Below are 21,420 nucleotides of genomic sequence, written 5' to 3'. Positions count from 1 at the left end.
AGTCAGCAGGCAGAGCCAGTTGTCTTAAGGAAACTGCCAGCTGGCTGGTTTGAGAACTGAGAAGTGGTGGGTTAATTTCCAATCAAGGAGTTTGATCATAAAGGTGATCAGTACTCACAGACTTACAATTAAGATGAGGTCAGATATCCATGGTGCAACTCTTACGGCCTCTGGTGAGGCTGAGGATGCACAGGGACCTCTAGCTCTGGTTCTGGATTGGTGTCTGAGTCAGTTTCTTGTTAGCATGAACAGCAGCTGGCTCCTGTGTGTACTAAGAACCCGGTGCCTTACAGTTGACCCTTCTCTCCCCAGATGACTTCCTGAAGCCACAGATCATCACCCAGCCAGAAACAACCATGGCCATGGTGGGCAAGGACATCCGGTTCACGTGCTCAGCAGCCAGCAGCAGCAGCTCCCCCATGACCTTTGCCTGGAAGAAGGACAATGAAGTCCTGACCAACGCAGACATGGAGAACTTTGTCCACGTCCACGCGCAGGACGGGGAAGTGATGGAGTACACCACCATCCTGCACCTCCGCCAGGTCACTTTTGGGCACGAGGGCCGCTACCAATGTGTCATCACCAACCACTTTGGCTCCACTTATTCACATAAGGCCAGGCTCACCGTGAATGGTATGGGAACACCATCTTTCTTTGTTACAGTGCCAGAATCCTACATACCACACTCCTGATTGCCCTTTCAGCTTTCCATGTAGAGATGACTGAGACAGGACACAGACATGCTTCTCTGGGGCACTATTAAATCATACTGTGGTCTGGGTTTGTGCTAGAGCAAGTTTTACAGATTTCAAGAGTTATTCTCAATGAGTTACTTGTTTTTGTTGACTTTTAAAAATCTAGTTATTGGCCGGGCGTGGTGGCTCACGCCTGTAATCCCAGCACTTTGGGAGGCCAAGGCAGGCGGATCACGACGTCAGGAGATCGAGACCATCCTGGCTAACATGGTGAAACCCCGTCTCTACTAAAAATACAAAAAGTTAGCCGGGCGAGGTGTTGGGCACCTGTAGTCCCAGCTACTCCGGAGGCTGAGGCAGGAGAATGGCATGAACCTGGGGGGCGGAGCTTGCAGTGAGCTGAGATCTCACCACTGCACTCCAGCCTGGGTGACAGAGCAAGACTCTGTCTCAAAAAAAATAAATAAAAATAAAAATCTCGTTACTGGCCAGGTACTGTGGCTCACGCCTATAATCCCAGCACTTTTGGGAGGCTGAGGTGGACAGATCACTTGAAGCCAGGAGTTTGAGAGTACCCTGGCCAACATAGCGAAACCCCATCTCTACTGAAAATACAAAAATTAGCCAGGTGTGGTGGCACATGCCTGTAATCCCAGCTACTCAGGACGCTGAGGCACGAGAATTGCTTGAACCCAGGAGGTGGAGGTTGCAGTGAGCTGAGATCACACCACTGCATTCCAGCTTGGGTGTCAGAGCCAGACTCTGTCTCAAAAAACAAACAAACAAAAAAAACTAGTTATTATATTAGGTCAAATTGTGGAGAGCTTAGCCTTGTGTTTTTGTCCATTTCTTATCCTCCGTAAGCCAAGATAATCTGGTTTCCAAATTCCAAACATCCCCTTATCCTGGGGAAGCTGCTGTTTGAGTAGACAGTACAGCATTGGAGTCAGAGGCTGGCTACTGCTCCAGAGGCTGTGGAGTGCAAGGCTGCTGTGAACCCTGGCCTGAAAGAGACAGTGTCCTGGCAGTTGACAGGTTTTTACTCATTAACCAGCCTTAGAGCTTGTCAAGGGGACCATGTGTTATTTTGTGTTTGGAGCAAAGGGTGGAGAGTAGATAGCTTGAATAGTTGACTGTCCCACCCCAGTAACCTAATGGAGTTATCCTGATTACTAACCCTCTAGTTAAAAAGAATTGGTTTGAGAATCAGAATGCTGGATCTGCTGTGCTCTTTAAGCCCCCACAGATCATGGGGAAACACCTTCTTTACCACACTGTGGTCGGGTTGTCTTGGCTTATTTCAAGTCCTCACAGTTCCTGGAAGACTCAGACTCTTCCTCAAATTAACATTGACAGGAACTGTGGTGGTGCCTGACATGTAGCTGGATGCATCCCACTCTGTTGGGACATCGATTTTTAGGCTGAGCAAGCTAGCAAGCTGAATGCTTCCTGCCTGGGTATACAGCAGTGGGCAGGAACACCCTTGGTAAACACCCGTCCAAACGGATGAGCCATCCCATTCATCCCATGAACACCCGTCCAAACGGATGAGCCATCCCATTGCTCTCCCAGGGTGGAGGCGTGCCCGCCTTCCCTCTGTAATTCCATCTCCACAGCGTCTTTCCTGGTGGGTAATTAAGGCAGGCAAGCACCAGGCCCTACCTTGCGTGGATGGGCAACCCCCGTGTAGACACTGCCATGTAGCGTAAAAGCCTTCGCTTTGAAGGGACTCTAGCCAGCCTAGGCTGTACAAGGCAAGGCTAATGGAAGTGTTCCAGCTGTGGTGGGAGAAGCTGGGGGTTCCTGATTCACAGGTGGCAGGAGTGGTCCTGGGCAGACATTGGGAGAAAGGAAGTGAACTGGCACTGGGCACAGTGACAGGTAGGTATTTGCCAGAAGACTTCCTGGCTTTGCATCTAGCTGTCCCATAACCCGACCCTGTATACATATGTTTTCCAGTGTTGCCATCATTCACCAAAACGCCCCACGACATAACCATCCGCACCACCACCATGGCCCGCCTCGAATGTGCTGCCACAGGTCACCCAAATCCTCAGATTGCCTGGCAGAAGGATGGAGGCACGGATTTCCCCGCCGCCCGTGAGCGACGCATGCATGTCATGCCAGATGACGACGTGTTTTTCATCACTGATGTGAAAATAGATGATGCAGGGGTTTACAGCTGTACTGCCCAGAACTCGGCCGGCTCCATTTCAGCTAATGCCACCCTGACTGTCTTAGGTTTGGCTATTGCTCCACGGGAGTATGGGGGGGGCGGTGTGTGTGTGTGTGAGAGAGACTCACTCTCAAATGCTCTGTGTGGTCAGGGGTGGTATGTGTGGTGGGCCTTTCGACCCTGTTTGAAATTTGGGGCTGCTTTTTGAATTAATTTTTCTTAAGTAGTTCTGTCTCTTTAAAAGAAATGATAGCTGGTGAATTAAGAGTCTTCGTAGGGTTTAGATATAGAACATTCTAAGAATTGGACAGGATGGATGTGGGCTTGGTCAAGAATAGGGACACAGGCCTGTCAGTTAGGGAATAGCAGGGGCTTTTGTCAGCAGAGGTTCGCTGTCCCTGTGGAACCCCCTCCCCCCCAGAACGGAGATGACTTAGTGGGTCGAAGGGTCTTCTCCAAAGCTTGCCACTCAAATACAAAATGTCAGATGCATCTCACTGATATGTTGGATTGTCCGTTGTCCAGAAGACAGGGCAGCGCCAGAGCAACCGCGGCCCCGAGAATGACTAAGATCTCCGCTGCTCTCTTGTAGAGACCCCATCCTTGGCAGTGCCCTTGGAGGACCGTGTGGTATCTGCAGGAGAAACAGTGGCCCTCCAATGCAAAGCGACGGGGAACCCTCCGCCCCGCATCACCTGGTTCAAGGGGGACCGCCCACTGAGCCTCACTGAGCGGCACCACTTGACCCCTGACAACCAGCTCCTTGTGGTTCAGAACGTGGTGGCAGAGGACGCGGGCCGATACACCTGTGAGATGTCCAACACCCTGGGCACGGAGCGAGCTCACAGCCAGCTGAGTGTCCTGCCCGCAGCAGGCTGCAGGAAGGATGGGACCACGGTAGGCATCTTCACCATTGCCGTCGTGAGCAGCATCGTGCTGACGTCACTGGTCTGGGTGTGCATCATCTACCAGACCAGGAAGAAGAGTGAAGAGTACAGTGTCACCAACACAGGTCAGGCGCTGCCAGCAGAGCTGACTTTCAAGGAGGGAGGAATGGCAGTGATGCTGGGGAACTGGGCCGGGTTCCAGTGGCTTTTGAAAGAATTGCAGTGTCTTCAGAACTCGTGAGGCTTTAGTCCTACTAATTCCATTTTAACTTTGAGTAACTTAACCTTAAACAGGAATACTCTCAAATGTAAGTAACTGACACACCCTGCAGTTTTCCCTCAGAGGCCGTCTGTGCACAGGCCCTGCTGTCATGTAGTACGTTGTTCCTGAAACAATCTCCCAGTGCGGTGCTTCTATGAATCCCAGCTCCCTTCCCGTCACTGGTCTCCACCTCTTGTGGCATCTGGCATCTGCCGGCTGTGCTCTTCACACTGGGTGTAGAGTAAGGCTGAGCAGGCTCTGGGAGGGCCTATTGCGTACATGGACTCCATGCCATCTCTGTGCACAGCCCTGATGGTCGTCACTGGGAGGATCCCCTTTCTGAGCCTGACAACGTGTGTCTGCATTTCTTGTCACTGAGACCCTGGTGTTTTGCCCTGTCTTCTTGCAGATGAAACCATCGTGCCACCAGATGTTCCAAGCTACCTCTCTTCTCAGGGGACCCTTTCTGACCGACAAGAAACCGTGGTCAGGACCGAGGGTGGCCCTCAGGCCAATGGACACATTGAGAGCAACGGTAAGGCCTCAGTAACCGTGAAGCAGAGCTCTGCTGTGACTCTGTCTCCGGGTGCTGGAGGTGGCCTCCAGCTCTTTGCAGGGCAGGTACCTGGCATCAGATGGGGCACACTTGGTGAACTAGAAGGCTGTGTGACTAAGGGCTGCTATTTTGGACCAGTCTTTATGAGTTCTGCAAGGTTTTAAAGTCCTGTCCCCCCGCCCCAGGAAGCCACTGGATTGGGCTTAGTACCTCCCTGGCAGGATAAAGTAGGCTTGCCTGGAGTAGCAGCTGGAAAGGGCATTATGAGGCATGGACCCAACCAGCCCATTCCTTACATGGGGAATGTGCCCAGGTCTGCTCTGTGAGCCAGTCTTACACTGGAAAGCTGTCACCAGGATAAGGCACTTCCAACGGTCTCTGTGAGCCAGTCTTACACTGGAAAGCTGTCACCAGGATAAGGCACTTACAACGGTGGGGGCCTCTGAGCACTTGCCTAAGACCGTAGAGGCTCCCCTTATAGAGAAATGAGCTGCTCATTTCACAAGGCCGGCGTACCTGCCTGGAAGTAGTGATAGAAAACACGCTGCTTGCCATACCAACAGCCCCACTGCTCTGAAGAACTTTTTTTTTTTTTTTTTGAGACGGAGTCTCACTCTGTCACCCAGGCTGGAGTGCAGTGGCCGGATCTCAGCTCACTGCAAGCTCCGCCTCCCGGGTTCACGCCATTCTCCTGCCTCAGCCTCCCGAGTAGCTGGGACTACAGGCGCCCGCCACCACACCTAGTTTTTTGAATTTTTTTTAGTAGAGACGGGGTTTCACTGCATTAGCCAGGATGGTCTCCATCTCCTGACCTTGTGATCCGCCCGTCTCAGCCTCCCAAAGTGCTGGGATTACAGGCTTGAGCCACCGTCTGAAGAACTTTTTAAAAAATGATTATTCTAGTGGCCTTGCTCATTCCTTTCATAAGGCTTACTGTGAAATACCAAGCCCAGAGTTTCTAATCGTGTTGGAATTCACTGCAGGTGTCTGTCCAAGAGATGCAAGCCACTTTCCAGAGGCCGATGCTCACAGCGTTGCCTGCAGGCAGCCAAAGCTCTGTACTGGGTATCACCAAGAGCCGTGGAAAGCGACAGAGAAAGCGGAAGGGACGCCTGGGCCGCAGAAGATGGGTATGAGATGCTTCCCGTCGGAAGTAGTTTCTTTCTGAAGTGGACATTGGGGCTGACCTAGTCAGTATATCAAAGGGGGAGACACATTCTTAGTCCACAGCTGTCTCCAAATTTGGTCTTCAGTATAGAAATGGGAAGCTTGGGCCTGGCTCTCTTAATTCCAGAATTTCTCCTAAATAAACCTATGGCACGGTAAGCCTGAGCGTGAATTTTCTAGACTTATAAGCAACTTAAATAAGGGGCAAGGCACAAATGTCGTTTCAGTCGGCATCTTTTCACCAGGGCTATTTTGAGGCTTAATTTCTAATTGTTGAAAAGACCCAACACTGCATAGTACCTAACGCTAATGGCTTTTTTCCCCCTGAAGTAGTAAGACTGTATTCTCTGAGTATGAAATTCACTGTAAACATGAAAGATCCCACAGTAGATGAGTGGCTTGGTGTTTGCCCGGTCCTTTTTCTGGGGACATAGTTGGGGGAAAGAGGAAGCATGCACACAGCGTTTGCAGTCGGGTTCTCACCTTGCACAGTGGAGCTGAGCAGCCTGTTCTCTGTGTGGGGATGAAGCCTCCCACAGCAGTGGCTCTAACCCATCTTTGGCACTGTCCTTCAGAACATGGTGGCCGGGTTGTATGCAGTGACTGCAACACTCAAGTAGACGGTGACTCCAGGGAACAAGACTTCCACCCCCAGCCTGTGTCCAGAGACAGCGTGCAGCCAAATGGCCCGGAGCCGGGTGGGAGTGACCAAGAGCATTCTCCACATCACCAGTGCAGCGGGACTGCCGCTGGGTCCTGCCCCGAGTGCCAGGGGTCGCTCTACCCCAGTAATCACGATAGAATGCTGACGGCTGTGAAGAAAAAGCCAATGGCATCTCTAGATGGGAAAGGTAACTTTTTACTGTCTTCTGAGGAGTTACTACCAGGTGGGTTGGGAGCTGCTTAAACGGTCCAGTGGGGGGTCTGACAGGTCCTTTCTTTCCTTGTAGGGGATTCTTCCTGGACTTTAGCAAGGTTGTATGACCCGGACTACACAGAGCTACAGCCTGCATCTTCGTTAACTTCAGGCAGTCCAGAGCGCACAGCAGCCCAGCACTTGCTTGTTTCCAATGGCCATCTCCCCAAAGCATGTGACTCCAGTCCCACGTCCATGCCACTGACAGGACAGCTCCCCGGGAAACAGAGGGTGCCACTGCTGTTGGCACCAAAAAGCTAGGTTTTGTCTACCTCAGCTCTTGTTATGCCAGTCTCTACAGGAAAGAGGTAGGAGAGGCTGTGAGGAAGCTTGGGTTCAAGCGTCACTCATCTGTACATAGTTGTAACTTCCATGTGGAGTATCAGTCACTCACAGGACTTGCATCTGAAGCACAGAAACGCAAGAGGGGATTTGTGTACAAAAGGCAGAAAAAGTATTTGATACCATTGTACATAAGAGTTTTCAGAGATTTCATATATATCTTTTACAGAGGCTATTTTAATCTTTAGTGCATGGTTAACAGAAAAAAATTATACAATTTTGACAATGTTATTTTTCATATCAGGTTGCTGTTTAATTTTGGAGGGGGGGTGGGGAAGTAGTGCTGGTGCCTTAACGCATGGCTGGAATTTATAGAGGCTACAACCACATTTGTTAGCAGGAGTTTTTGGTGGGGATGGGAAGGAGGGAAGGCCTTGGATCTGTATTGCACTTCATAGACAGACCCCAGGCTGCTGCCTGGTCAGACTCTCAGGAGAGCACTGGTCGTGTGGATGCCCCTGGAACAGGCCTCCCTGTAGAGCCAGGGGTGCAGGGTGCCATCCACACTTGTAGTGAATGGCTTTTCCTTTTAGGTTTAAGTCCTGTCTGTCTTTAAGGCATAGAATGAGGATTGTTAATCCATCACAAGCAAATGGTCAGAACAGTTAATTAAGCACTGCCTTTCCTCCTCAAGATTTTATGATAAAAGCAAATGTGGCCTTCTCAGTATCATTCGATTGCTAGTTGAGAGTTTTAATTAAGGTAAAGGCTGCTGGTGTTGGTACCTGTGGATTTTTCTATAGTGATGTTTTCGTTCTGCCAATATAATGAGTATTACATTGGCCTTGGGGGATAGAAAGGAGGAAAGTTCTTTCTTTTCAGGGCTACCTTATTTCTACTGAGGATCCAGAGCAGGCCTGTCCATACCATTCCCGCGCACAGATGAAACTGAGCTGGGACTGGAAAAGACTTAGACCTTGACCTGGGTTCTGGGTATATTTGCACTTTGAGACTGGTAGCTAACCATCTTGTGAGTGCCAATGTGTAATTTAGTAAAACTTAACTTACATAGAAACAAGGTCCTTAAGATGTTCCTTTGGCCAAAAGCTGAAGGGAGTTACTGAGAAAATAGTTAACAATTACTGTCAGGTGTCATCACTGTTCGAAAGGTAAGCACATTTAGAATTTTGTTGACAGTTAACTGACTAATCTTACTTCCACAAAATATGTGAATTTGCTGCTTCTGAGAGGCAATGTGAAAGAGGAAGTATTACTTTTATGTACAAAGTTATTTATTTATAGAAATTTTGGTACAGTGTACATTGAAAACCATGTAAAATATTGAAGTGTCTAACAGATGGCATTGAAGTGTCTTTCTTTAATAAAGGTTCATTTATAAATGTCAGTACAGTTGGTGGGCCTTCTTTTACAAATGCAGTCATTCTGCCTTTAATTATCTTTCCCCAAAAAAGAAAAATAAAATAGGCAAAGCAAAATTATATACTGTTTGCTTAGGGGCAGACAACACTGCTAGATTCCTGAACTTTCCCCAAAAAAGAAAAAAAAAACAGGCAAAGCAAAATTATATACTGTTTGCTTGGGGGCAGACAACACTGCTAGATTCCTGAAATTTCGTTCTGAATTCTTCTACGCCTGGAGCTTGTTAGTCAAGCTCTAAAATCCCAAAGTGTGGTGACCTTTCCATTTCATCCTGCCTACTTCTAGCAACGTTGTTTTCAAAGCTGGCCCAGGCCCTCCTTTCAGCCTGACACGGAGAATGGCAAGAATGGCTCACCCACCGTGTCCTGCTGCACGAAGCCAGCTGGGCCCACCTAGTCACTTGAGCTGCAGCTGCTTTCTCTCACACACCACAGGGGGCGCTGGACACAGCTCTGTAAAATAATACAGCGTGTGTTTTTATGGGTGAAATCTGAGGGTAATTAAAACCAGCAGCCTAGTTACCCAGAAAGAATGCTTGCTATGCACCTGTGTAGTTCATTCTTTTTTCAACAGAGCCTAACCTTACACAACAGGAATTAACTAGGGGGAGAAACACCCACATGCACAACTTCTTCCCCAAGTCTCCTTTTCCCAAACAAGCTATTCTTTTACAATTATAACCATCTTGCCTTCTGCTGAATCCACCATCAGGTGGCAGGAAATGAAAGATCAGATACAGATCAAATGAAAGCTCTGAAAGGCCTGGCCTCAGCATTACCAGACTTATTTATTAAGAGGTTCTGAGGAAATTGTTCAGAGTACCGCCACAGACCCCGTTTTCATCTCTTAGCTCTCTGGCATACAGGCCAATGACTTCATACCAGCCAGCCTATACGACGGATGGCACAATCTCAGTGCCGGCATCTTAGCAGAACTGGTCTTCAGCACTGGGGCCTATAGTTCAGACAGCTGCTCAGCGGAAGAGGGTTTACACTGCAGGCCCCTCTCTTGACAGAAGTGGAGGTGGGGCTGCCTCTGCTTCAAGGACTCTTTCTGCCCACTTCCAACAGCAAGCTGTGCGTGTGGTCATAAGCCCCCAGAAAGATGAAGCCTCCCAGACTGATGGCTGCCATTCGAGGGAAGACACCTGCAAATAATCTAGGGGAAAAAACAGGATTTTTAATGTTGTGTGTATTTAAAAAAAAAAAAAAAGGTTAAATTCCAATACCCACAGCTTGCTCAGCTCAGTACACCATGCTCATTAGTGGCTACCACTCACTTGTGAACACTCACTTGTAAACAGCTCACTTGTGAACCCTCCCAAATAAGGCAAGTAATGGCCCTGTCCCAACAATAGCTCTAAAACTTTCATGCCATTTTTCCCTTTGAAAGATGAAATTGACTTTTTAAGGCATTAAAGAGCTGAATCCTAGGTAAGACTGGAAGGCACTTCCCAGCCCAGACCTCTAAAGTGGTCTCCAGGGGCTCGCTCGGTGCAGAGGTTTTTGGGCAATGCTGCTGCTCTGCCTGCTGACTCCGTTGCATTTTGTCCTTTGAGACCCCAAAACCTGACATCACAACGAGTCGAACCTCCATGGATTCCGTGTTCCTTTTCTGTCTAAAGGCATGAAAGGCAAATGGGCTGTGGCTATGAAGGGGGCAGCACGCCTCCACCTGCACAGTCCCTTGGTACCACAGAAGGCTGCTCACCAGCCAAGGAGCAATGTAGAATAATCAGAGAAATGCAAGGTAAAACTACAATGCCACGAGGATATAAATTGAGGATTCATTCTTTAAAACTGCCCCCCTAGTGCCTACTCAGATATTTGTGCAAACATCTTCACTGTGGCATTACCGCTGGTGATACCAGTTACGGCACACTACAAACATACAATGGATGATCATGTAGCTGATAAAGATGAGGAAATACACAGATGCCAACATAAAAAAATTACAAAACAGGTTAAAAACCCAGTCCAGGGGCTACGATTCCATGTCTAAAAGGCATGCCAGGGATGTGTCCTAAACCCTAAACTGAATGCCTGCTGCCCAAGGATTACAGGACACACTCCTGGCCCATGCTTCCATAACCTTTGAACCTTTTGACCAAGAGTATAGGCATGACTCAGATATTTCAAGTTTGGTCCCAGGAGAAGTCTGGCCACCCTAATAAAGTGAATATTGCAATAAAGTAAGCCATTCAAATTTTTGGGTTTCCTAGGGCACCGAAAAGTTATGTTTACACTATACTGTAGTCTATTAAGTATGCAGTAGCATGTCTAAAATTATACATACCTTAATTTTAAAATGCTGTATTGCTAAAAAATGCTCATGAGCATCTGAGCCTGCAGTAAGTTGTAATCTTTTGGCTGGTAGAAGGTCTTGCTTTCATTGATGGCTACTAACTGACCAGGACAGTGGCTGCTGAAGGTTGGAGTGGCTGTGGAAATTTCTAAAAATAGTAATTGTTGCATTGATGGACTCTACTTTTCATGAAAGATTTCTCTGTAGCACACAATACATTTTGCCCACAGTAGAACCTCTTTCAAAACTGGAGTCAATCATCTGAAACTCTGCCACTGTTTTCTCAACTAAATTGATGAAATATTCTAAATTCTTCATTGTCATTTCAACAATGTTCACCGTATCTTCACCACAAGTAGATTCACCTCAATAGATCACTTTCTTTCCTCATCCTTAAGAACCAACTCTTCATCCATTCAAGTTTGATCATAAGATTGTGGCAATTCATCACATCTTCAGGCTTCACTTCTAGCTATAGTGGTCTTGCCATTTCCAGTACCTCTAGTATGTGTTTCCCTCCACTGAAGTCTTGAACCTCTCAAAGTCAGCCATGAGGATGGGAATCAACTTTTTCCAAAGTCTAGCATGGTCAATATTTTGACCTCCTCCCATGAAGCCACTAATGTTCTTACTGGTATCTAGAATTGTGACTCCTTTCTAGAAGGCTTCCAGAAATTTACTTTGCCCACATCCAGCAAAGGAATCACTGTTGATGCAGCTGTAGCCTTATGAAATGGATTTCTTAAATAATAAAACCTGAAAGTTAAAATTACTCCTTATTCCACGGACCAAGGAATGGATGTTGTTAGCAGGCAAGAGAACAGCATTCATCTCCAGCAGAACTCCAGGGTGACCAGGTGCACTGTCAACGAGCAGTAGTATTTTAAAAGTAATCTTTTCCTCTGAGCACTAGGTCCCAGCAGTGGGCTTAAAATATTCCAGAAACCATGCTGTAAAGAGATGTGCTGTCACTCAGGCTTTGTTGTTCCATTAGTACGGCAGAGGCAGAGTCGATTTAGCATCATTGTTAAAGGCTCTAGGATTTTCAGAAGAGTCAATGAGCATTGGCTTCAACTTAAAGATACCAGCTGCATTAGCCCCTAACAAGAGAGTCAGCCAGTCCTTTGAAGCTTAGAGGCCAGGCATTGATGTCTCCTCTCTAGCTCGGAAAGTCCTAGATGACATCTTCTAATAGAAGGCTGTTTCATCTACATTGAAAATCTGTTGTTTAGTGTTAGCGCCTTCACCGATGATCTGAGCTAGATCTCCTGGATAACTTGCTGCAGCTTCTCCATCAGCACTTGCCACTTCACCTTACACTTCTGTGTTACAGAGATGACTTCTTTCCTTAAACTTCATGAATCAACCTCTCCTAGCTTCAAACTCTGCAGCTTCCTCACCTCTCTCAGCCTTCATGAAAGAGTTAGCACCTTGCTCTGGGTTAGGTTTTGGCTTAAGAGGATGTGGCTGGTCTGATCTTCTCTCCAGACCACTCAAACTTTCTTCATATCTGCAATGAGGCTGTTACACTTATCATTTAGTGTATTCACCGGATAGCACTTCTTATTTGCTTCAAGAGCTTTTCCTTTGCATTTACAACTTGGTTAACTGTCACAAGAGGCCTAGATTCTGGCCTATCTCAGCTTTCCACATGCCTTCCTCACTAAATTGAATCATTTCCAGCTTTTATTTTTAATTTTTTTTTTTTTTTTTTGAGACAAGGTCTTGCTGCTACCCAGGCTGGAGTGCAGTGGCACGATCATGGCCCACAACAACCTCTGCCTGCTGAGCTCAGGTGACCCTCCTACCTCAGCTTCCCAAGTAGCTGGGACCACAGGTACACACCACCATGCCCAGCTAATTTTTGTATTTTTTGTAGAGACAGGGTTTGACATGTTGCCTAGGCTGGTCTTGGACTCTTGGGCTCAAGCCATCTGCCACCTTGGCCTCCAAAATGCTGGGATTACAGGTGTGAGCCACCATGCCCGGCCCAAGTTTTTTATTTAAAATGAGAAAGGTGTGATTATTCCTTTCACTTGAACACTTAGAGGCCACTGGAGGAGTATTAATTGGCCTAACTGCAATATTGTCTCTCACAGAATAGAGGCCTGAGGAAAGGGAGAGAGACAGGGAATGGCCGGTTGGTGACCCAGCCCGAACCCACACCACATTTGTCGATTAAGTTTGCCGTCTTCGGTGGACAGTGTGTGATGCCTCAAAACAATGACAGTAACATAAAAGATGGCCAGTCACAGATCACCACAGCAGATATGATAATGAAAATACTTGAAAGGTGAGAATTACCAAAATGTGACACAAAGTGATCATGTGCTACTGGAGAAGGGTGCTGAAAGACTCGCTCAATGCAGGGGTGCCACAAACCTTCAATTTGGGAAAAAACGCACTATCTGAGAAGTGCAATTAAACAAAACATGCCTATATTACTTCTGTCAGCAGAAAAAGTTATGAAGGCAAACCTAGTGCATATGCCAGTGAAAAGACTTCTCGTCAGGTCTATGGAAGAAAACTGAAAATGGTCAAGTCACACCAGCAGTAGTTATGCATCCTTTAAGACAAAGGAAAAGCCTCCATAACAAGCAAGCTGGTGGCCTGGAGAGAAACGTGGCAGTCCCTGCAGGCTGCTTCCAGCACCTGGCTGCCTCCTTTCTCCCAAGACCTTTGGCTGTTGGAGGAGGCTGAGCAGCCTCCCTCTGTTTGCAGCACTCAGCACTTCTAAAGAAAATGGGAGACTCAAGAGTTTTGTGAAGCCCTTTTTAGTTAGCTAGCCAAGGGTTTAAATCATTAAAATACTGCACATAAAATTAAGGACCCCTATTACTTGTCCAAAAATAACCATGAAAATTGTACTGAAAACCAAACTATACTTGTTTTAAAAAAAAAAAAAAAAGCTCAGCATCATGCATATTGTTTTTGCATCGGGTGGGTGGTGAGGACAAAAACTCATAAATTACCACTATGTCCTTCCCACCTGAAAAACAGCTGAGCCTCCCTGCTCCTACCTTATGAAGGAAAGGGTGCTAGACGGGCAGCCAGCAGATGCCGAGCTGCAGGAGACCACACTGGCCACGAAGTTCTCCGCCTTTACTACCTTATTTCTAAACGCCAGTGTCTTGTTCAGCTTCTGCCACTCACAAGTTCAGCTGCTCCTGGCAAGAGGCAGATGGAAGCAGTTTATGGTTTCAGTAGATGACCACTGAATCTATTAACGTAATTATGGCCTTAACATGGAGTAATTTGAACAGTGAAGGTCCCAGCCAGTCTCGCAGGTGAAGACTTTTGAGTTCAACAGGAGTGTGTTCTAGTGCCCACAGATTAAATGAGAGCAAACGTAAGCACTTACAGTGCCAGGCAGAAAGGGATGCTCGCAGCTGTGGCAGCTACTACATAAAGGGCACATTCAACAAAAACAGAAAGCCAGCTGATGAGTGAAGAAAACCAGAAAGGGGCCATCCAGGGTGGGCAGGCTCCCCATCTGCCTTCGGCTACTGGGCTGAATGAACACGCGGTGTTTGTTTAGTAATACATTTCTACTTATATGTGTATTCCCAGTATGTGCCAGAACAAAGTCTTCACCTGCATGGACCACACAGAAAGATAAAAGTGGTCGCCACCTTACTTGACCCGGAGAGGGCAGCACCTTTCCATCCCAAGGTGAGGAGATGGTGTCTGCTGGAAAACCCAAGTAGTAACTGGTCAACTTAGTGCGCGCCCAGAGGAGGAGACAGGAGGTGGCAGCAGCGCTGTGTGCTTGGAGACCCAACAGAAGAAGCCGGTGGAGACACCTTCAGGCTGAGGATGCCTGGGACCTCTGTTCACAACAGCCCAGGTTTTTCTGTGACTGTTTTTTGGTCAAATTATTTATTGTCTTTAATCATTAATAAGGGGCTAATCAAAACTCCCTTAAGTGACAGCCGCTGCTGTCTGTAATGCTCTCAAGAGACTACACTGTACAGACTGACTAGAGCCCATGACTTCTGACACTTTCAGAAGATAGATATGCAAAAAAATCCAGATGACCTTTACAGAGCCGACAATGGGGACAGAGACAGGCCCTTGGCCTGAGGAGGATACCCCTCTTCTGCCTGTATTTCTGGCACTGCTTAGTTTTATAACATCAAGTAAAATACATGCCACAACCAGCACAGGGAAGATGATCTTCAATCTACTCAACTCCTACCAGCTTTCGGGGCCACGGGGTTGCCAGTCGATCATGCCATCCCCACCTGCCACCAGTGTCTCCAGAAAGGCAGAGGTGCTACGGCTCTGCACAGCTCCACAAAGCTAAGGTCGATAGAAGAGGTTTGCCCAACAGCTGCCACAGAATCAAGCATGAACTACACTGAAATCTGTAAGACAGTGAAATTTGGCAGTTTGGCTTTATAGTCTAAAAAAGCCACTGAATGTGACTTCTCTCTGTATGTAGCCCAACTGCTATTTGAAAAACATAAGAACTTTTTTGTCGTTTTCTGAGACAGGGTCTTGCTGTCACCCAGGCTGGACTGCAGTGGCGCAGTTGTGACTCACTACAACCTCGACTTCCCGGGCTCAAACGATCGCTCAGCCTCCTGAGTAGCTGGGACTACAGGTGCGTGCCAGCACACCAGGCTAATTTATTTATTTATTTTTTAGAGACACAGTCTTGCCATATGGTCTCAAACTCCTAACCGCAAGCAACCCGCCTGCTTCAAAGCCTCCCAAAGTGCTGAGATTACAGGTGTGAGCGCCTCACCCAGCCCATAAAGACCGTTTACCTGCTACTGGCTAAGTGGCTTCAGGACTCATTTTTTCTCACACCATTCCTTTGTTTGCTGTGGAACTGGCAGCAGAATGAATGTGCCACAAATACAAGCAGCACTCATGATATGGCAGCCCTAAGTGGCAGGCTCCCAGTACACACGCCCCCACTCGGCCCTTCCCACGCTCTCACTAGACGCCAACGGCCAGTTATTCCTCTGGCTTCACCCCAGTTCTTGTTTCAAAACCGTGACTCCCTTCAGGCACCCAACATCAATCCCTGAGTTGTCACATTCAACAAAACCATCCAATATCACCTATTTTTCAAACTTCCAACTGGAAAATTTCAATCTAGGATGGGCTGCTCTCCTACAAAAACTTTAACTGGGACCTGACTCACCTACTTCATGTTCTCCAGACTATCAAACAGCTGAGATTAAAACTGCCAAAGGTACACAAACACTACAATCAAATAAGTGATCCAACTCGGCATCAGGATGAGGTGGCGGCACTGCCAGCTGAGACGCCTGAAGTCCAGGCAGCTGCCGACCCTCTCCAAAGGGAGGCCACTGCTTTGCTCTTGCAAGAAAATTCCTGGTACATGGTCCCTAAGAGAAAAATCATAATTTCACATGCCTGGAAGATCCCAACATTCAGGTGGCTTTCCAAGTTTATGGTGTCAAAGCAATGTTGAAATATCTTGCAGAGAGACCTTTTTAGGACATGAAGCTAGAAGTTTGAGGCACTTCTGTAGTACAGTGGTTCTCAACTGATGCTAATTGTGGAGTGATCCCACCTGTACTGTGGTACGTTGAAAGTAATTTGTTACTAATAATAGTTAAAAGCATCAAAACCACAAATGCTTTCTTCTAACAATGTTACCTTCACTCCCTTGTATTTCTGCACTGTGTAACCAGAAGCCCATTTTATCACTGCTGCAGCCCAGACCCTGGTGAGGGCCACACATGTGAATTCCATCTAACATCCAGATGGGCAAGGCTGAGAACTGCCTGATTGGAATACTCCGTCAATTTGGTTTGCTACGTTATCTCATATATACAACATCAACTAGAATATTTTGCACAATATATAGAAGCTCAAAGCAGAACATAAGCAGAAGGGAAGGAGAGGTGTTCATCCAAAGTCAGGCTAAAGGAGGAGTAGTGGTGGAGAGGAAGAAAGGTAGGAGGGCATTCCTCATCTTACCCTGCCAGCCCCTGTGACCGCCAGACCCCATGCAGGGCAGAGAGCACATTCCCATTAGCAGTGCTGGAGCCAGCCTGTGTGAACAGACAAAGAGAAACCTGTTATCTTCTGAAGCTCCCAATCACACACTTGCCTCTCAGATATCCTCAGACACACAGCTCCCCATCACCCTCATCTAGGACACTGTCAGATACCAGGGAGTTTCTTGGCAATCAGGACCTGGCTCACTTGCCCAGAAGCGTTTTCACTCAGATATGCAGGCAAGCAGGGATGTGGCGCACGCTACACGGGAGGCTCTGCTTATCGGAGCTCACGAGATGAATGATGGACTATTTAACAGGAAAAAGACAGAAGCACCATGAAGCAACGTGAGGAGGGCAGGGAACCATTAGTGTAAATGGTACAACTATGAAACTTGCCTAAGCAGCTAATAAGCATATTTAATAGAGCGCCATTTAAATGTTCCATTTAAAATGTGATCAACATTCTTGGATCCTGCCACCTCCATACTAAAATCTGGCCATATTTGTTCTACTTTTCCAAAAAGATAGGACTTTTTTTGTTTTGGTTTGGTTCAGGTATGTTATATGTATGGCATTCTTTCAACTCTCTGTCTAGCGGGGTTTTTTAAAACAATTTTTCTCTTAAACAAAATGGTTTCAACATTTCTGACAACTGTCTTATCCAGTTAAGGCCAACCGTGACCCTAGGTTCAAAGCCCGCCACATGGCAGGAGGCTCATCAACCTCTCTGAGCCTTAGGTTTGTCAGCAGTAAAAAGAGAGTTTATCTGAAGATAGTATTACCAGGCAGTGGCCTTCCCAGCCCTATGTGCTTACATAACACAGGGGAAAATGCCTGTGAAATGGTACAGTATTATACAGACACTGGGGATATTGTTCCATCAATGGCGGTTTTCTTAGAGGTTCCACAGACAGCATAAGATGCTATTACAGGTAAATGGTAGCCGTTTGTGTTTACTTTATATACGTGTAGTCCTAGTGCTAACAGATATGAACATCTGAAGTGTCTCCATTACATTATTTTGCCACTTACCTTTGCCAGCATAATTCTTGTCTTGGCCACATCTAGAGGTGTGGTGACTGCAGCGGCAAATCCACCTGTGCGAATAATACCCAACACCCAAGTGAGATACTGTTTACTGTATTACATGATAATTTTGTAATTTTTAGAATTCCTGACTCTGCCCAAATCACTTCATCATTATGTACACTGGTTATGTACACTGATTCAAGAACACAATGCACACATGCACAATCTTTATCCACACGCTTCATTTCTTTTGCAGTGATACAGAACTGCATGAGAGAAGACGATGCTCTACCCACTCAGGTGAAAAATACAAGGCTCCACAATTTATCTTGCTCTCTCATTAACTAGCAAACTAATGAGTGTGTATGTGTACGTACATGATGAATGTGTACACATATGACATACATGAATATGGGCCAGATGCCCACTCTCAGTATGTGAGACCCTCTGCTCCTAATGGTTCTCAAAGGGTTCATGACTTTCTATGGGCCACTGTCTTTTTTTTTTTTTTTTTTTAAGATAGGGTCTCACTGTCTCTCACCAAGACTGGAGTACATTGGTGTGATCATAGCTCACTGCAGCCGCACCCTCCTAGGCTCAAGTGATCTTTCCGCCTTAGCCTCCTCCTGAGTAGCTGGGACTACAGCTGCACACCACCATGCTTGGCTAATTTTTTTAATTTTCTGCAGAGATAGGGTCTTGCTGTGTTGCCTAGGCTGGTCTTGAACTCCTTGCATCAAGCACTCCTCCTGCCTCGGCCTCCCAGAGTGTTGGGATTATAGGCGTTAACCACCATGCCCAGCCTGGACCACCATTCTTTAAAGTGACTACTTCAAAATGCTTCTATCATTTCTGCTCTGCATATAGCAAAATGGACAGAGTACACGTAACATTGTGGGGATTTTTGGTATACATGGCTGGATTCTTGGAATTAAAGGAGCAAAGCTTTTTGTGTTTCACAGGCTCCTGATAGCAGGCTAGTCAGAGTTACTACATTTCTAAGCTCTCTTCTACATCTTTTTAGCCTGAGTCTTGCTTCAGCACGCATTCCATGTTATGGCTTCCTTCCTACCTTCTCTCTCATGTTTGCGTTATCTGAATGTCATGATGGCTGAATGTACACAGATTGGACTTTTTGAAGGACTTTCTGTTTTAACATAAACCAAGTTTATGGTGTCAATATTTCATTTAGTGCAGTACAAAGATATATTCTAAATCCCAAGAGGCCCTACAGAGAGAGAATAATAAACCCTAAGAGGTGTTATAAAGATTCAGCTTCCAAGAGCTAGGGGGAAAGAGGCAGTGTTGTAAGGGCAACAGGACATACGTATGTGAAGGATACTCCAGAAACAGCACTACTTTCCTTCTCACTTTTGTGGCTTGTGGACAAGAAGGTCATGTGACCTCTTTCTAAATACGATGCTGAAATAAGATTATACCAAGCCTCCTCTATATGGTAACATTTATTATGACACTGACTTTTTGGACGGTGTACTTATTTACGCTCTCATGGTCCACTTCTGGTTACCCCTGACTGTCACAGACTTTAGGGGTAAGTACTATCAACTGACATGAGTATTTGAATCCCCTTTGCTTTACCCATTTCCAATTATGAGTATGTAAAACTCTTTTTCTTAAATTCAGAGGCTGTCTGAAATTCAGAGACTTGCTAAGTTTTGTGTCTTTTAAATTTTTGTGGACTTGGTCTTGAAATCCTACTCTTGTAACCATATATTCTGCCCCGGAAAAGTAAATATACTTTTAGTTACACAACAGAATCCATGAACATCCATCCATCCATCCATCCATCCATCCATCCATCCGTCCGTCCGTCCATCCATCCATGCGTCCATCCATCCCTCCCTACCCCTTTCGCCCAAGAAAGGAAGAAAAGGGAAAAAGACACAAGACACAAAGGCAACAAACTTTACGATCTCAAACTTCCTATACCCCGAAATAATGTACTTGGTTTTGTTTCCCTTACCAGCAGCAGAGTCTAGCCTGAAAGAACCCTTCTTTGGAGGTGGAAAGACCGACATTTAAATCCCTGCTCTACCAGTTGTCTAGCCTTAGGTAATTACTTATTCTGTAGCTGAAGCACCTTATGAGCTAGGGATTCCTACTACCCCATGCTACAGGTGGGGAAACTGAGGCTTACGGAGGCTAAAAACTTGAAGATTTTACTTAGCGCAGAGCTGAGACGGGATCTTAAGTCTGTATTGACTCCGGAACTAGGACTCTCAGCCACTGGTCTCCTAGTGGCCTCAGTTTTCTCATCCGTAAAATGCAGACAGTAGTATGACACAGGAATTAAATGGGCCTACGCAACATGTCTGAAACAGCATCTGGCTCACAGCAGTAATCAAAAAATAACTCTTTCCTGGGTGGGCAGAGCTAATGAGTGATTTTTCTTCCTATCTCTAGACCAGCACACACACAGCAGGCACTCGAAAACGCTTAATTGGTATCCTGTTCTCTAGTTAAATTTTCTCTAGTGAAATTTTGCAGTTACAAACTGAAAATATATATAGTCCTATTCTCTAGTGAATATACAGTGCTGTTCTCTAGTGAAATTTTCTAGTTATAAACTGAAAATTTCAACTCATCCTCTAAAAGGCAGGGAAAAGTAAAGGTAGGAGCTAATATATGCAGTGCTTACTTCGTATCTGGCATGCCAGGAATGCACTAGGCACATTGATTATTTGATCTCATTTGCATAGGTGTTACTATTCCCATTTTACACCCAACTTACTTGCCCAGGCCACACAGCTGGTGCGGGACCTGGGACTGTCACATGTATCATGACTCCAAAAGTATTACTTGTTCCACTACATAATGACTTTGATATGTAAGACAAATTAAAATTTATCCAATGGTTAAAACTCACTTTCATATGTGAAAATGTTCACAAACGATCCTAAACCAATTAAAAAGACCTAAAGGTTGATAAGGAACATCTAATAAATTTAGTTACTGCAAATCAAACTTATTTTGGCCATTAGCAAAGGTCTACCACCATTACTTTAGTGTGGATGCCTGCCAATATTCTCTTGGAGATTTAGGTTTCATGAAAGTAATACGAAGAAAAGTTAAGACAGAAACACGTATGCTCCAATAGGTCCTAACTTTACTACCAAGAGAGAAGCTGTATTTTATGTGTTACTAATAAATCAATTTGCCCGTCTTCAAATATCAAAGATTTCTCTGATTTGCGGATCTCACAATGCTTTTGTAAGGCTGTAAGGAGGACTTGTGAAGATAATAGAATAATGGTCATAACGGGGAAGGGCTGGAGGCCAGGACTTTCAGTTAAAATGTAGTTATTTTCTATGTTTTATTTAAGGGCATTGTAAGCTACTGGTAATAGACACAAGGAACATTCTAACATATGACACAGGAAATCATCATTTGGTACAGCAATTATAGGCTGCTTTTGTGTTCAAAGCATCCGTGAAACAGTCTTCCACGGTCTCCACTAGAGTTAGGTTTCTACTAAATGTCAGGCTAACTGCTGTCGAGGACAGGATTCAGGGGAAACTAAAATTTTATGATAAAATTATATCTATTTCCTTGGGGAACAAATGCAGATTCCCTAACCGCCCCTCCCCGCCATAAAGACAAAGTAGCCACCTTCCTATAGTAAGGCTGGAGCTGTCACCTCTGAGCAGCAGCTGAGAATGTGGGGGCAGCAGTGGGGAAGTCCCCAGACCCACCTCTGGGCA

The 21,420-nt window shown here is 46.1% G+C and overlaps 2 protein-coding genes across 11 annotated transcripts in view; one reads left to right on the top strand and one right to left on the bottom strand.

Moving 5' to 3' along the window:
• Nucleotides 1-8,346, top strand: part of LRIG1 (leucine rich repeats and immunoglobulin like domains 1) — a 127,073-nt gene extending 118,727 nt beyond the window's left edge. For both annotated transcript variants that reach the window (XM_033210377.1, XM_033210378.1), the window contains 7 exons: nucleotides 313-633; nucleotides 2,655-2,936; nucleotides 3,464-3,883; nucleotides 4,430-4,555; nucleotides 5,560-5,706; nucleotides 6,319-6,594; nucleotides 6,694-8,346. In XM_033210377.1, the coding sequence (XP_033066268.1) occupies nucleotides 313-633; nucleotides 2,655-2,936; nucleotides 3,464-3,883; nucleotides 4,430-4,555; nucleotides 5,560-5,706; nucleotides 6,319-6,594; nucleotides 6,694-6,920 (1,799 nt within the window). In that variant the 3' untranslated portion in view covers nucleotides 6,921-8,346. The remainder of the gene's footprint in view (nucleotides 1-312; nucleotides 634-2,654; nucleotides 2,937-3,463; nucleotides 3,884-4,429; nucleotides 4,556-5,559; nucleotides 5,707-6,318; nucleotides 6,595-6,693) is intronic.
• The window catches only part of SLC25A26 (solute carrier family 25 member 26), a 165,837-nt gene continuing 151,686 nt past the window's right edge, over nucleotides 7,270-21,420 (bottom strand). For 4 of the 9 annotated variants that reach the window (XM_033210384.1, XM_033210381.1, XM_033210382.1 and 1 more), the window contains 3 exons: nucleotides 17,702-17,766; nucleotides 16,647-16,720; nucleotides 9,127-9,539 (listed from right to left, as the gene is read on the bottom strand). In XM_033210384.1, the coding sequence (XP_033066275.1) occupies nucleotides 9,422-9,539; nucleotides 16,647-16,720; nucleotides 17,702-17,766 (257 nt within the window). In that variant the 3' untranslated portion in view covers nucleotides 9,127-9,421. Of the gene's footprint in view, nucleotides 8,834-9,126; nucleotides 9,540-15,840; nucleotides 16,049-16,646; nucleotides 16,721-17,701; nucleotides 17,767-21,420 lie in introns of those variants that run through there. The other 5 variants (XR_004436948.1, XR_004436949.1, XM_033210380.1 and 2 more) reach the window with 3 other exon arrangements.

The sequence above is a fragment of the Trachypithecus francoisi genome, unplaced genomic scaffold, assembly GCF_009764315.1.
Source record: "Trachypithecus francoisi isolate TF-2019V2 unplaced genomic scaffold, Tfra_2.0 Lachesis_group0, whole genome shotgun sequence".
In the NCBI taxonomy this organism is placed as follows: Eukaryota; Metazoa; Chordata; class Mammalia; order Primates; family Cercopithecidae; genus Trachypithecus; species Trachypithecus francoisi.
This window is presented reverse-complemented; position numbering and strand designations above follow the sequence as displayed.